This window comes from Salvia splendens, chromosome 5 (genome assembly GCF_004379255.2).
Source record: "Salvia splendens isolate huo1 chromosome 5, SspV2, whole genome shotgun sequence".
Classification (NCBI taxonomy): Eukaryota; Viridiplantae; Streptophyta; class Magnoliopsida; order Lamiales; family Lamiaceae; genus Salvia; species Salvia splendens.
The window spans coordinates 2,958,122-2,970,697 of NC_056036.1; the positions used below are offsets into that span (position 1 = coordinate 2,958,122).

The 12,576-nt window shown below is 38.6% G+C and overlaps 2 protein-coding genes and 1 long non-coding RNA gene across 3 annotated transcripts; 1 reads left to right on the forward strand and 2 right to left on the reverse strand.

Annotated features, from left to right (window-relative positions):
- The first annotated feature begins 2,128 nt into the window (after positions 1–2,128).
- LOC121803659 lies at positions 2,129–5,916 on the forward strand. The gene is made up of 5 exons (XR_006051090.1): positions 2,129–2,602; positions 2,764–2,918; positions 3,010–3,148; positions 3,233–3,301; positions 3,598–5,916. It is a non-coding gene; the product is annotated as an uncharacterized LOC121803659 (long non-coding RNA).
- Positions 5,917–5,958: 42 nt separating this feature from the next.
- On the reverse strand, positions 5,959–8,276 carry LOC121803658 (histidine protein methyltransferase 1 homolog). The gene is made up of 8 exons (XM_042203288.1): positions 8,101–8,276; positions 7,942–8,004; positions 7,675–7,741; positions 7,434–7,534; positions 6,988–7,032; positions 6,628–6,900; positions 6,446–6,548; positions 5,959–6,249 (listed from the first exon to the last, which is right to left on the reverse strand). The coding sequence occupies exons 1-8, from the start codon at positions 8,245–8,247 to the stop codon at positions 6,167–6,169; spliced, it is 882 nt and encodes a 293-aa protein (XP_042059222.1). The 5' UTR covers positions 8,248–8,276; the 3' UTR covers positions 5,959–6,166.
- A 1,851-nt stretch (positions 8,277–10,127) lies between these two features.
- Positions 10,128–12,429, reverse strand: LOC121803657 (heat stress transcription factor A-5-like). The gene is made up of 2 exons (XM_042203287.1): positions 12,071–12,429; positions 10,128–11,508 (listed from the first exon to the last, which is right to left on the reverse strand). Exons 1-2 carry the CDS (start codon positions 12,284–12,286, stop codon positions 10,288–10,290), a joined length of 1,437 nt encoding a protein of 478 aa, XP_042059221.1. The 5' UTR covers positions 12,287–12,429; the 3' UTR covers positions 10,128–10,287.
- Between the last annotated feature and the right edge of the window lie 147 nt (positions 12,430–12,576).

A 12,576-nucleotide genomic window follows, 5' to 3' on the forward strand; every position in this document is an offset into this window, starting at 1 on the left:
GCGAAGTCCGTGGGCCATAAAAAGGGCTCACAGATATGTTCCGAAGGAGGCGCCAAGACCACGTCTTTCTCCGGCGCTCTTGGGGGCTTCTGGGTCTTCCCCTTCCCCTTTGCCGAAGTCGACTCCGGCTTCTTTGGATCCGAAGAGGTCTTTTGCCTCTTCGGATTCTTCTCGGCATCAGACGCCGAGCTGCTGGTTTTCGGCCTCTCCGGTTCCTTAGATTCGGAGGATTTGCGACCGAGCTTGTTTAGCAAGTTCACTGCCAAAAAGTAAGAAAACAAGGTTAGTTTTCGTCGTCAAGGCAGTAATGCATAAAAAAGAAATCCTCACCCTCAGTCTCTTCGTCCGAAGACGAGGAGTCGAACACGAAGTCGCCCTTGACGAGCTCAGACTCCGAGTACTGCTTCCTAATCATGGGAATCTTATTGAGCTCGGCCTCGAGCTCGTCCAACGGTTCTACCCGAGGATGAGGAATAACGGACTTCGGCCCTCTCCAGGAAAAGTCCGAAGCCGAAGTCTTATTATAAAAAAAGAAGTGATTTTGCCATTTCGGCCATTTGGTTTTACAAAAGGCTCTAAAGGGCTGTAAAGGGATCAAGTAAAACCAAGATCCCTTCCTCTTAAACTGGAAGAAATTAAGGATTGCCCTCAGAGACAGATCCTTATCTAGCCTACGCAGTTCGGCAGCAAAGGCCGATAAGTGCCTCCAAGAGTTCGGAGTCACCTGACCTAAAGGGAGTTGAAAAAAATCTAGCAGCTCTACAAAGGCAGGGGGAAGAGGGAAACGAAGCCCGCATTCCAAGCCGGCTTCATAAACGGTGGCGTAACCCTCCGACGGCGAGTCAGCCCTATGAAGGTCGTCGGGAATCGCAACCTTCCCCCCAGGAAAAAAATATTTTTCGTGTAAGGATATCACAGTATCCTTACTCAAGATGCTGTGAAAATACTCTACGGTCTTCTCCCCGGATTCTTTCCGGCTAGAAGACCCCTTACCCCCTTTCCTACCGCTACCTGACTCAGAAGAAGAAGAAGAAGACATGGTTCTTACTCTTTGAAAGTCTGAAGAAATTCTGAAGAAATTCTTGAAAGTGGAAGGAAATTTTTGCGCAAAAGAGAGAGAAGGCAGAAGAAGCAATAGCAAAAGTGTTCAAATGATGAAGAAAGGACGTATTTATCAGATTCGGAGAAGATTTCAAAATCATCGCACCGTTTCGAATCCCACCTTTTCAGGATTCAACGGCCGGATTTTACTGTCGCATTTAATGCAGTCACGCGCAAGGCACGTCCCCTGACGTCAGCCTCCCCCGTACCTTTATCCAGAATGCCGAAGTGACTCGCTTCGCCGAAGTGATTCACTTCGCTTTTCGGGGGGGGGTAGTGATGGGGTACGTACTAAACAAGCCCAATAGCAGTGACGGCCCATCAGCCCAAAGCCCAAGGAAGAGTATTAGTTCGGCATTACCAAAGAGTTCGGCCCTAGCCTACAGCTCGGTAAAAGCCGACCAATCAGTTCGGCATTACCAAAGAGTTCGGCCCCAGCCTACAGCTCGGTAAAAGCCGACCAATCAAGCTCTACTCTCAGATCGGCAAAAGCTGCTCGGCAATAGTTCAGCAGTTCGGTCTCAGTATTCGACCGAACTGGGAGATAGTGGACTCATGCAGAACCTCCACGACCTCCACTACACGATCTATTTAGTGGTGGACCCATGCAGGATCTCATGACCTCCACGACATCCACGATCTAATTAGTGATGATGTAAGCCACGACCTAATTAGTGATGATGTAAGCCACGACCTAGTTAGTGGTGATGCAAGCCACGATCTTAGTTCAATGTATAAATAGAACTTAGATCAGATAGAGAAAGGGAGCTCTCTAGACATCAAATATCATATAGCAAGTCTGTATTTGTAAGCTGTAAACCAGATCAAGCAATACAATCTTGCCCCCCTTTCTTCCCGTGGACGTAGATTTACCTCAGTAAATCGAACCACGTAATTCCTTGTGTCGTGATCTATTTTCATTACCTGCATTTACTACCATCAAAAATTCGCCCAACCATCACCATCCTTTTCCTTATCTTTATAACTGGGCAAATATTCGTAGATCGATCAATTTCCCCAAGTTTATCATTCCTTCGTCACACACACACTCACAGCAAATCAAATAATTTATTCAAGCAGTGATACTTTAAAATATTACCATACTCCCTCCGTTTCCAGTTTTGAGTACAAACTTTGAGTTCGGCGGAATTAAGTATTGTTTTAGCCTAGTTTGGTAGCTCGTAGAAACCATATTACCACATAAAAGCCCATAAAACTGGTCATTTTCCTATCTTCTCCCCCATTTGGTGGCGGTTGATTTTGTCGGAGAACCCGGCACAAAAGTTCCGGAACTCGGTGATATCCACAATAAAATCGGCGAGTCTGGCATAATACTATCGAAGAAGTTGTGGTATAAAGTTTTCTCGGCTTCGCCGGCTTCGTCTTCTCTCGTTTTATGCCCAAATTGCCCTCGTTGTTTTCGAGCTCTACCCAGCATAATACCTATCCATCACGAGTTGCTCATTGGTGGGGCAAAATTCAGGTTTCCGACCTGCACAAGGTAAGCCGGTACACCGAAACCCTCAAGTTTCAATTTTTGGGACTTACACAGTGGTATAGAGTCGATTATTTCAGATCCCCAAAAATTGAAGTATCAATTGTTATTGTATCTATTATTGCTGATCTCTGAAGTGAATTTGTTTGTTCTATTTCATTTTTCAGATCCACAAAAATTCCTCGTCTAAGTGTCGACCCTGCTGTGTATGAAGTTGCTGTTGATATGGTTGTGTGTTTGATTGCTGGTGTTTGTGATGATCAGATGCTGTCTTTACCATAACCTTTTGGCTGTGTGGTTGATTGCCGATTGCCCCTGCTTTGTATGATGTTGTTTTTGTTATGGGTGTGTGTTTGAAAATTCGACTGTCTTGATGGAAATTGGAAGTCTGAGCATCGGTGTGGTTAATGCAGCAATCGGGAAGGATGGAGGAAGAGATTGTATTGCACTGAAGCAAGTTGAAGAGGGAATGGCCTTTTCAGGGAGGAAAACGAAGACTGCAAGGTCTCAAGGAAAGAAGGTTCAGATCACAATTCAGAAGGAGTATTCAAGGTTTCCTATCTTCTTTGCTTCTTTAGTTCGTGAACAGGTTCGTATCTTCTTCACTACCTTGTAACTTTGATAACAAAACTGCAGGTTGTTAGGAAATTTAGCTTGGGCCTATATGCAACAGAAAGATTTCAAATCTGCTGAAGAACATTACAGGTATCTAAGTTTTGAGTGGTGTGCAAACATTGTTTTCACATTTTCTTGTTACTTTCTCATTCTTCTTCATTGTGCATATCTGGAAGGGAGAGTGAGATGTTCATAAGTTTAGAGTTCAACGCTGAGTGACACGATTTTGAGTTACACAATGAACTTGCAAATGCTATTTGCTCTTTGCAGCACCTTCAATATGAGTGCTGATACTGTCTAACACTTCTTTTGGTTAGAATGTTTATTCTCTTCTACTTTTATTTCTGTTTCTGTTTATGTACCATTGCTACAACGATACCGGACAGACTTCCCTCGTATGTGAGCTTTCGCTGTCCCTTCGAAGCCATCAAAACAACTTCACGAGGAGGAGGATGTTGAGCTTGGATTGGTGATGAAAGGAAAGGATGGTGCACATGTTTATATGGAGGGAAGGGGGAGAAGATGTACGCCCCAATCTGCAGATATGCAAGGACGACGGAGGGTAAGGGTGACCTTTCATTTGAAAAAGGGAGGGCATATTTGTCATTACAGTCCATAATATAATTTTCTAATATAATGACTAATGCCTACCAAATGATGTATTAAGTCACAAAACATTTCTATCAAACACCATCATAAGTATGATTAGCTATTTAAAATTATGGAAAAAGCCACTATATGGGAACTTAATAAAACCTCAGCAATGCTTACAATCGCACTCTCACCTCATTAGAGAGAAGAAAGTTTCTTAAATTAAAATGTTCATATTCTTTGGGGACGGATGAAAAAGGAAATAGTGCATACCATGAGCGGACCCACATAGAGAAAGGGTGGGGCTTTAGCCCTTAATGAATTAAATTTTTTTAACATTTTTCTTTTATAAATTTTCCTATGTTATACGTATATTTATATTAAAACTCTTATTAATCATATAAATTACTAAAAAAATATTTTTAAACTATATTTTGAAAATATAGTCCTTACTAATGTTCATTTTTACGTTCGTCCTTGGACTGTATACTCTTTACGAACTGAGGGAGTATATTTTTTTTGTTATGTGTTTCCCATGTGGACGAGCTCCCCAACTACCAAGAAATACACTATAAGTCTATAAGTAATTGTTTATTACAGTATAAAGCTTTGAGGATATGATTATGTAAACAAAATAACTTTACATCTCCACACAACGTCCAACGAGTACATAATGATATAGTACTACTTATATCAATATTTTATAAATTGAATATTGTCTTTATTCACATCCTTATAGATAAAAAAGTGTGTGACTAATATTAATGGTTTCCGTGTTCAAATTTTATTTGACATTAATTAAATTATATAAAAATCATTTGCAAAAGAAAAAAATTAAGTATGACTAATTTATTTTAAATGAATAATGCATAAATCTTCATAACTACAGGGTTATTAGTTGAATCAATTGTGAGTAGTAGATTAGATTTGTTTTTTCAAATTAAAAAAAATTCAAATCTTATCTATATACTATGAATAACAGATAGGATATAGAGTTATTATTTTATCACAAGTTTAATTTTGAGCCACATGGCTTAAAACTTAATCTAGTACATCTATCTAATTATATCCCTTTTATCATTGTAGAAATAAAAAAGTATGTGAATACAAGAAATAAAGTGGGCAGCAATGATGGAGGTGTGGTGGCTAAGCTATGATGCTATCCACCACAAAACTCCTCTATTTTAAACTCTTAATCAAGTTTTAATTTTTATCAATTATAAAATGTTTTAACTTCCTACATTTCATCAATTAATTTGTATTTCTTTTTTGTATTCAGTGATGTCTAAAGATAAATGATTCATTTTTGTTCCTTTCTCTAAAAATAATAAATCTCTCTCGATTTTCTCTCATAATTTATTTTTTAATACTTCCATGACTAAATCAATGGCTGACTTTGTCAACTAGAATAGACATTCGACATCACATTCAAAAGAAAAAGCCATGTAGACATTAGAAAAACATGACATAATTGAAAAAAAAAAAAGTTACAAAACATTGTGACATTTTCTGGTATTTTCCAAATAAAATATTAAGTAATAGTTCGAGTTTAGGTGAAGTGCAGCACCCTGCTCTTAGTGCATCTTCCACTATCTCCCAACTTTATAATCTTTTGCTCAATCTCAGTGATTGCTCAAAGCAAAATCAATGGAAACAAAACACACTACATTTCTTCATCTCTTCTTCTTCACCCTCCTTACCCTCCTCACATCTCCAATCAACGCCGCCTCCCTCAACGCAACGGCACCCTCTCCATCGCCATGCACAGGCTCGATAGCCGAATGCAACAGAGGCTTGGAGATGCTGATGGAATCAGACATCAGCAGAAGGTTTCTTGAACAGAAGAGATACATCTCACCGGGCGCTCTCAAGCCCGATCAGCCTGTTTGCAACGGCGGAGCAGCAGGCCAGCCTTACTCCAGAGGCAGCGGCTGCATCCCCGAGCCATCCAATCCTTACCACAGGGGATGCTCCAGATACTACCGATGCAGGGATGATGCGTGACTCTTCTCAGTCCGCCCTCTCGTGCTTTCTTTTTTGTTTTTCGTTGTTTTCTTTTTTGTATTTGCTGTTCAAGGTTCTCATATAGCAATACAGAATGCCTTCTGCAACAACCTATTTGACAATAATGCATTATTAGCTCATGAAAATTGCACTGAATGGGAAGAAAAAACCGCGTACATTGCACAATATGATGTCGGATCAACATAATTAGGGCGCGAATAACTATTGAAAACGGTTTCTATGAAGATTTTAAGCAGGAAATACAATAGTTAAAACTTGCAGAAGTCACAAATGAGGCTGCAGCAATTATCGAGGTGCTTTCTTCGAACCAGCTGATATACGCTGCTCGGTGCTGTGAGCTCATTTGAGATGAAGCTTCCAGACCTCTCGAACATTGGATGAACCATCTGCAACCTCAGCAACCAGAGAAGAGAAAAGAAGACCTGTAGACGTTCGTATTAGTACATTCACACAGTCGAAGAGTTTACATTTACTATTCGTGCTTCAAATGAAACCAGAAATCTTAACAATTATTGTAGTGTTTTCCTTTTCATATTTTTAGGGGGGAAAGAAAATCATTATTTTTCTTTGATATGAAGCAAAATAAACACAGTGCACTGATGTCTTAGAATTGCTCACCATCCTTTTCGACGAGAGAGAGAAAGCGTCTTGATCCTCCGCCAACCCCAAAATAATATTTCTTTGCTGCCATGTACACAACTCCATGGGGACTACTGAGGCACTGGTGAAAGGAAATGAAAGGTGCTCAGAGAGAGATGTGATTAAATAGAAAAGGAGAGATTAAAGAAACTAAATTAAACCTTCTTGATAAGTTTGTACAGATTTGGCAGTGCAGGAATCGAGTAAACTGTCTCTGCCATAAGTATGACATCATAACCAGTTCCCTGATCCAGAATCGAGTGCACTTCACCCCAGTCGCCGGAGAAGAACCGAGTCTCAGTGCTGATGCGGCCTTCCTTTACTTCACCAGACAAATACTGAGGATTCTCTTCCATATTAGCAGTAACATTGGGAATGGTGAGGCACCGGAGGACTTCTGCGTTGAAGTCCTGGAAATGCACCGCAGCTGCCGCCTAATGCAATGAAAGCAACGGTCATGAAATCACTGATATACGAGGCAAAGTTGATTACAATCAAAATGTCTGTGCACCTTTACTTACCTTTAGGAAAGCAAATATACCAGGAAGTCCATGGCCGCATCCAAGCTGATAGATGAAACGAAGTAAGCATTAAAGGGAGCTCAAACACAAGAGTTACTATAATGAGTCAGCCATCACATAACCTACTTCAGTTATTTATCAATTTCCAGTTTTTAACAAGAAGAAACCAAAGCATCGAACTCTGTTAAAAACTTTTTAGTCTATTAATCTTTTACGCGTATCATCCAAAGACTAAAAAAATAGAGAAGGTGGAGTATATAAGATAGGAAGTTAGGAACTAGATATTACACTAAGAATCTCCTTTGGAAACAAAACATTACTCCTATAATCTTTGAACCTATCTTGAAAAATAGTAGCTCCATCATAAACAATGACTAAGAGGGCCACATTACAGCACAAGTATGCATACTAAAGTTTGCCGAATCACCTTAGCATTAAAGGCCCACCTCAAGAACTCGCTTCCCGGTGAAAGACAACCGCCCATTCTCCATCTCTGAGTTAAGTGCTGCAATTAAATCTAGTGACCCCTCCCATAGTTTCAACCCTCCTGCACCCATCCACAAAACACCGATCACTCCGAAAGCACATACAAATGAATGGGAAGAGAGCACAACTCTAAATATGTAAAGAATGATAGACATACTCATCGGTATGCATATAAAAAATCAATCTTGAAACAATACCAACCTTCATATTTACCAGGCACTAAATCAGAGTTGGACAGTGCAAACACCTCCTCAGTGCTTACCCTCCCCTGCAAGAACATCATCCAATTCAGTTCAATCAACACTATTCAATGAAGTAATTCCATTCCAACAATTTAACTATGCCTCAATCCCCTAAAAAGGCAAGAAAAACAAGACCAAAATTGTTATAAAAAAACAAAATCACGGATTCCAAGTATTAGAGTTTCGAAGTTTACAAATAAAGATATTGAAGAGAATTGTCACTGACCTTAAGTAGAGTAAGCCCAGCAACATTCACAGGCTCCATAGAGCACTTCGCATCTGCTGTAACCTGCAGTTTTGATTTCGTACATAGTTGATTATTAATCAAGCAATTGAGTGTATCTTTTTTTTCAAAAACAAATGTTTGTTTGTAGAAAAAGAGTACCTCTGAGAGGAGAACTTCAAGGCAAGGCGGTGCGGGAGGGAGAGGCTTTTCTGGGAAGTCTAGGAAACCCAATCCAGAAGTGGGTTTGTCGCCGAAGAGACGGAAGATTGCTTCTTTAGGTGCATCGTTTGATTTGTCCGACGCCATTGTTGTTCACTCGAGCTTCAGAGTTGTAGTTTTAATTTTAAGGTTTCAATTGCAACTTTGAGTAGTTAGAAATTAAATAAATGGGCCTTCGTTCCGTCGTCAATTGGGCTTTCCAATCCAGCTTTAATCAACTAGATTTAATAATTAGATAAATTTAAAATTAACTGATTACTCCCTACTTCCCATAAAGTTGGTCACATTTTTCCATTTCCATCCATCCCACAAAATTTGTCACATTTAACTTTTTACTTTTTTGATATTAGACCATATACTTATATTCCACTAACTCATTCTCAGTCATATTATATTATAAAACTAATATCGTATAAAAGCAGGATTCACATTTCACTAACTTCTTCAACTCACTTTCCATTACATTTCTTAATACTCGTGTCCAGTCAAAGTGTGATAAAATTCATGGGATGAAAGGAGTATCTCATAACTTTGATATATTCTCAATTGTTCCATATCAAAAAAATCTGATGTGCTCCATGTCTAAATTTTTTACTCGACTGACAAGGTGTATTATATTATGTCGTTTAAGTAGCTAAACTTTTCATCACATAGTAACACTTTCCGTTTGTCATAGTATTATAGTAGTACATAATTTCCTCAAATGCTAATTTATAGTTTAACTGATAAGAATGATAAAGTTATGATATAATAAGCTATTTTTGTAAGTTTCAATCCCAAATTTGATGTTTTTTTTTTATAATTTGTGCTATTTTTAAAATGAATAGTCCAGATTGACATTTATACAAATAACTAAACTAAACAATTTTCTTGCGGAAAAACTATAATCATACTTGTTAGTTTTGATAGTACGAGAGTGTTATATTGCTAACTCAATACTTAATTGCTAACCATAAATAAATAATTGTCATTAAATATTTAAATCAATGGCCTAGATCATTAGCCTCGAAATGTCAATACGATTAAAAAAATTCAATAAGGGTATTAAGATCAATTTACAACAAATTATTTGTAACTAACTTTTGAAAAATATCCCTTAACTTTAAAACGCATATAACTTTCTCGATTTAAATTATTTTTTCGCACAACACATATCAAATTAAAGATAACTTCATAAGGATTCTAACGATATCTCACTTGCATATGCTCCGATGTCAAAGTTTAAAAAGAATTTCAAAAATTTTCATAAATTTCGTTAACAACTTTATATCAATGCAAGACACATAATATGTCAATACAATGCAATGTCAATATGAAATTGTATTGACATCGTCATGTCTTTGTGTTGATGTATTTCATACACTGTATTGACATTGTGCTTCTAAACCCTAAATTTGATAGTTATTATTATCTTTTTAATATTAAAAAATGAAAAACGAAATTAAACATGACAAATTATAGACCACAGTATTTCTAAAATCCTATTTTGACACTTGATAGCAATTCATCACTCCCCTTCCCTTTGATAGCATTGCCTTTTTTTTCTTGCCCCCGTAACACTTATTTTGACATTTCATCTCAACTCGATTATGTCCACACTTTTCTTTTCAACATTTTGCTATTTCGATATGACTCCAACTGCAGAAAATAGTTGAATTCACTTACTTATAAATTGAGTACAATTTCAATAAAAAAATTGCCCTGTTCAAATCTCAAAATCAGTATTGGTATTTTTTCCCAGGACTATACCAGTATTTGTACTGATATTTTTGATGGACAAAAAGCTCATTGCTAGATTTTTAAGTTCACCTAATTTACTTTTCTTGATTTTATATAGATACCAAAGCAAGCATTGACAGAGAACTAATGAGATTAAAGTCATTGCTTTCTTAAAATCGAACTAACATAATTGATTACTCCACGATGGAATGAAATAGGAATCAAATGATCATTCATAAGCTTATTCATAATCACAAAAATCAAATGGAGAATTCCTTCTTATAATAACCACTAGCCAGATTTCAAGGTTTACACATCATGAGCAGATGATCATATGAGACAAATAAGATTACACAAACCAAACATATGAGTTTCCATAAACTGATAAAACATAAAAATAAAGTTTACCTACAGTGTAAGATGTTCTATACCTTCAGTGTTTCTTGCCACTCCTGTCACTGGTTTCTTCTCTTCCTGTTCGTCGTAAGGGTTCGCCCTTAAACAAGAGCTGGCCTCTTCAGTATCCGAGCAGCCGGGTCTTTCCGTCAAGAACTGTTCCCAGAAGACATCGTTCACCTGTTTCTGCTCAATTGCAGGTGCTTGCTTTGCAGGTGCTTGCTTGGCAGCATCGGGTGAGGAAGACGAATCCAAAACCTCATCCCGGCAAATTCTATCAGCTGTCACTGCTAGGCAGTGATGGCCAGCATCAATAATGTCACTGTTAGGCAGTGATGAGGTACACATATCCGAACTTGATTGAGGCATCACCGTAGAGTTCTGGCTCTTGTTGAGCTCCAGAGTAGACGAAGCAAGAGAGAGGTTCAGCAGGCAGGAAAGGTGATCATCACCTTCGTCATTTGAAGTCAGGCTATTATGCAAGGAGTGCAATTTTGGGCACGACAAAGATGTATCCATCTGTAAATCTGAAGAAGCACTGGTATCTGACAGCTCCAACGTTTCAGGGGGGCATATGAAACTTGCTGTTCTCATATGGACATCTCTTGGCCATTCCTCGATTCTGCCTTGAGGGCTTATTTCGTCTTCGTCCGAGCTCTGTGTGCTATGTGAAAGCCAGTTGACATCGGAAATTGTTGTAGATAACTCCAGCCTGAGCTTATTGCAGAATTCTAGGTCTTGTTCTGTACAGTCAACCTCAGGCCTGCAGCTGCTATGATTTTCAACCGAAACAGTCTCCTGAATCAACTGGACACCATCTGCCTGGGGGAGTCTCCTCTTCTTATTATACGCTGAAAAATCCATTGATTCAAGCTTCTGGGCAAGGCGTTCAACAAACTGAGGATTTTGAGCGGACTTATTCAGGTAGCTTAGTAGTTTTTCCTGCCTATGCTCCATGCTAACTATACGCTTCGTTAAGTCTTCCAATTGTCCCTTAGCTGCAGACTGCTCCTCCTTGAATCCCACCAAATTGCCTTCGAGAGCAGCCTTCTCACGGGACAACTTATCAATTTCTTCCTCGTATGTAGCTCTTTCAGGATCGACCGGACCCTGAGGCTGACTGTGGCTGTGAATAGGCTTTCTACGATGAATATTCTTAAGAAGATGCTTCTGATCCTTCACAAATTCATCATTAGCAAACTCCCATCTCTCCGGATCAATCTTCCTGAATCCCTATAGCCAAAAATGTCTCTCTACGTGTTAGCAAACCACGCTTATGCAATGATATGGTTCAAATTATCTGGAAAAATGCAAGTGTCCACTTGAAAATCACTAAGAATTCCTACATCACATTTATTAAGTACTTCATTCTTCAGTTTTTCTCTTTCTGGATTAAAGGTAAATCTACACTTCTCCATAACAAGACGATAAAGGAGAAGCAAACAAGAGTTTTTCGAGAAATACTGTTTCAGTAAAACATAAGCAGATACACACCGTGAAACGAGAACTGCACATAAGAAAATCGAGAAATAGATCCTAATTCATCAGAAAAAAATAAAATAAAATAAAAAACCCTCAAAAAACGATATCAAACAACCACAAATCACAATCAAATCCTAATTCATCACACACGATGGCACACACAGCTCAATCTCCACCAACAAACATTATCATCGAAATTCAAATAAGTTACAATTTTGATATCTAAAACAGTAAGAGTTAAAAACTGAAACCCTAATTGAATAATTAAATGGAAAAACTGAACCACAACAGCCGAATTGATCGAGAAACATACGTATGTGTTGAGCTGGCGGATGAAGCTAGAGAAATTGTTGTGCTTGAAGTAGGAAGGGAGGAGGACGCGGGCGAATTCCGGTGGATTCCAGACGACGAAGCTCTTCGTGCCCCCGCTCCATGATACGATCGCATCTGTTGAAGAGTCGTCCACCATCTCATACGTCTTCAGCAGGAAAGGCGCCGGGCCGCCGCCGCCGGAAGCTCCTCCATCCATTAATTGGGAATTCTGATTGACTATGTAGTTGACTGAATTTTGGGAGGAACGGAAATAGGAGCAGTTTTTGTAGAAAACTGTACGTGTATACAATTAAAGGAATTCTTTAATCTTCAAAGTTGACAATGGACATGCCAACGCAAATGAATGGCATAATTCAACAATTAAACCATTAATTCATTCATGTTTTATCATTGCTCTATATTTATAAAATATTTTGAAAATTTTATAAATGATTATACAAAAAGGTTGAAACCTCAACCGGCCCCACACATCCCGATCCGACAGTA

Excerpts from the sequence above, each read along its gene's own strand:
- LOC121803658 (XM_042203288.1), bottom strand. The coding sequence starts at position 8,247 with ATGGCGTCGGACAAATCAAACGATGCACCTAAAGAAGCAATCTTCCGT. Across the intron at positions 7,535-7,674 it reads AGTGCCTGGTAAATATGAAG|GAGGGTTGAAACTATGGGAG; the intron begins GTTGGTATTGTT and ends GGATGGGTGCAG. Across the intron at positions 7,033-7,433 it reads CCGGGAAGCGAGTTCTTGAG|CTTGGATGCGGCCATGGACT; the intron begins GTGGGCCTTTAA and ends TTCATCTATCAG.
- LOC121803657 (XM_042203287.1), bottom strand. The coding sequence starts at position 12,286 with ATGGATGGAGGAGCTTCCGGCGGCGGCGGCCCGGCGCCTTTCCTGCTG. Across the intron at positions 11,509-12,070 it reads TCCGCCAGCTCAACACATAC|GGATTCAGGAAGATTGATCC; the intron begins GTATGTTTCTCG and ends TTTTGGCTATAG.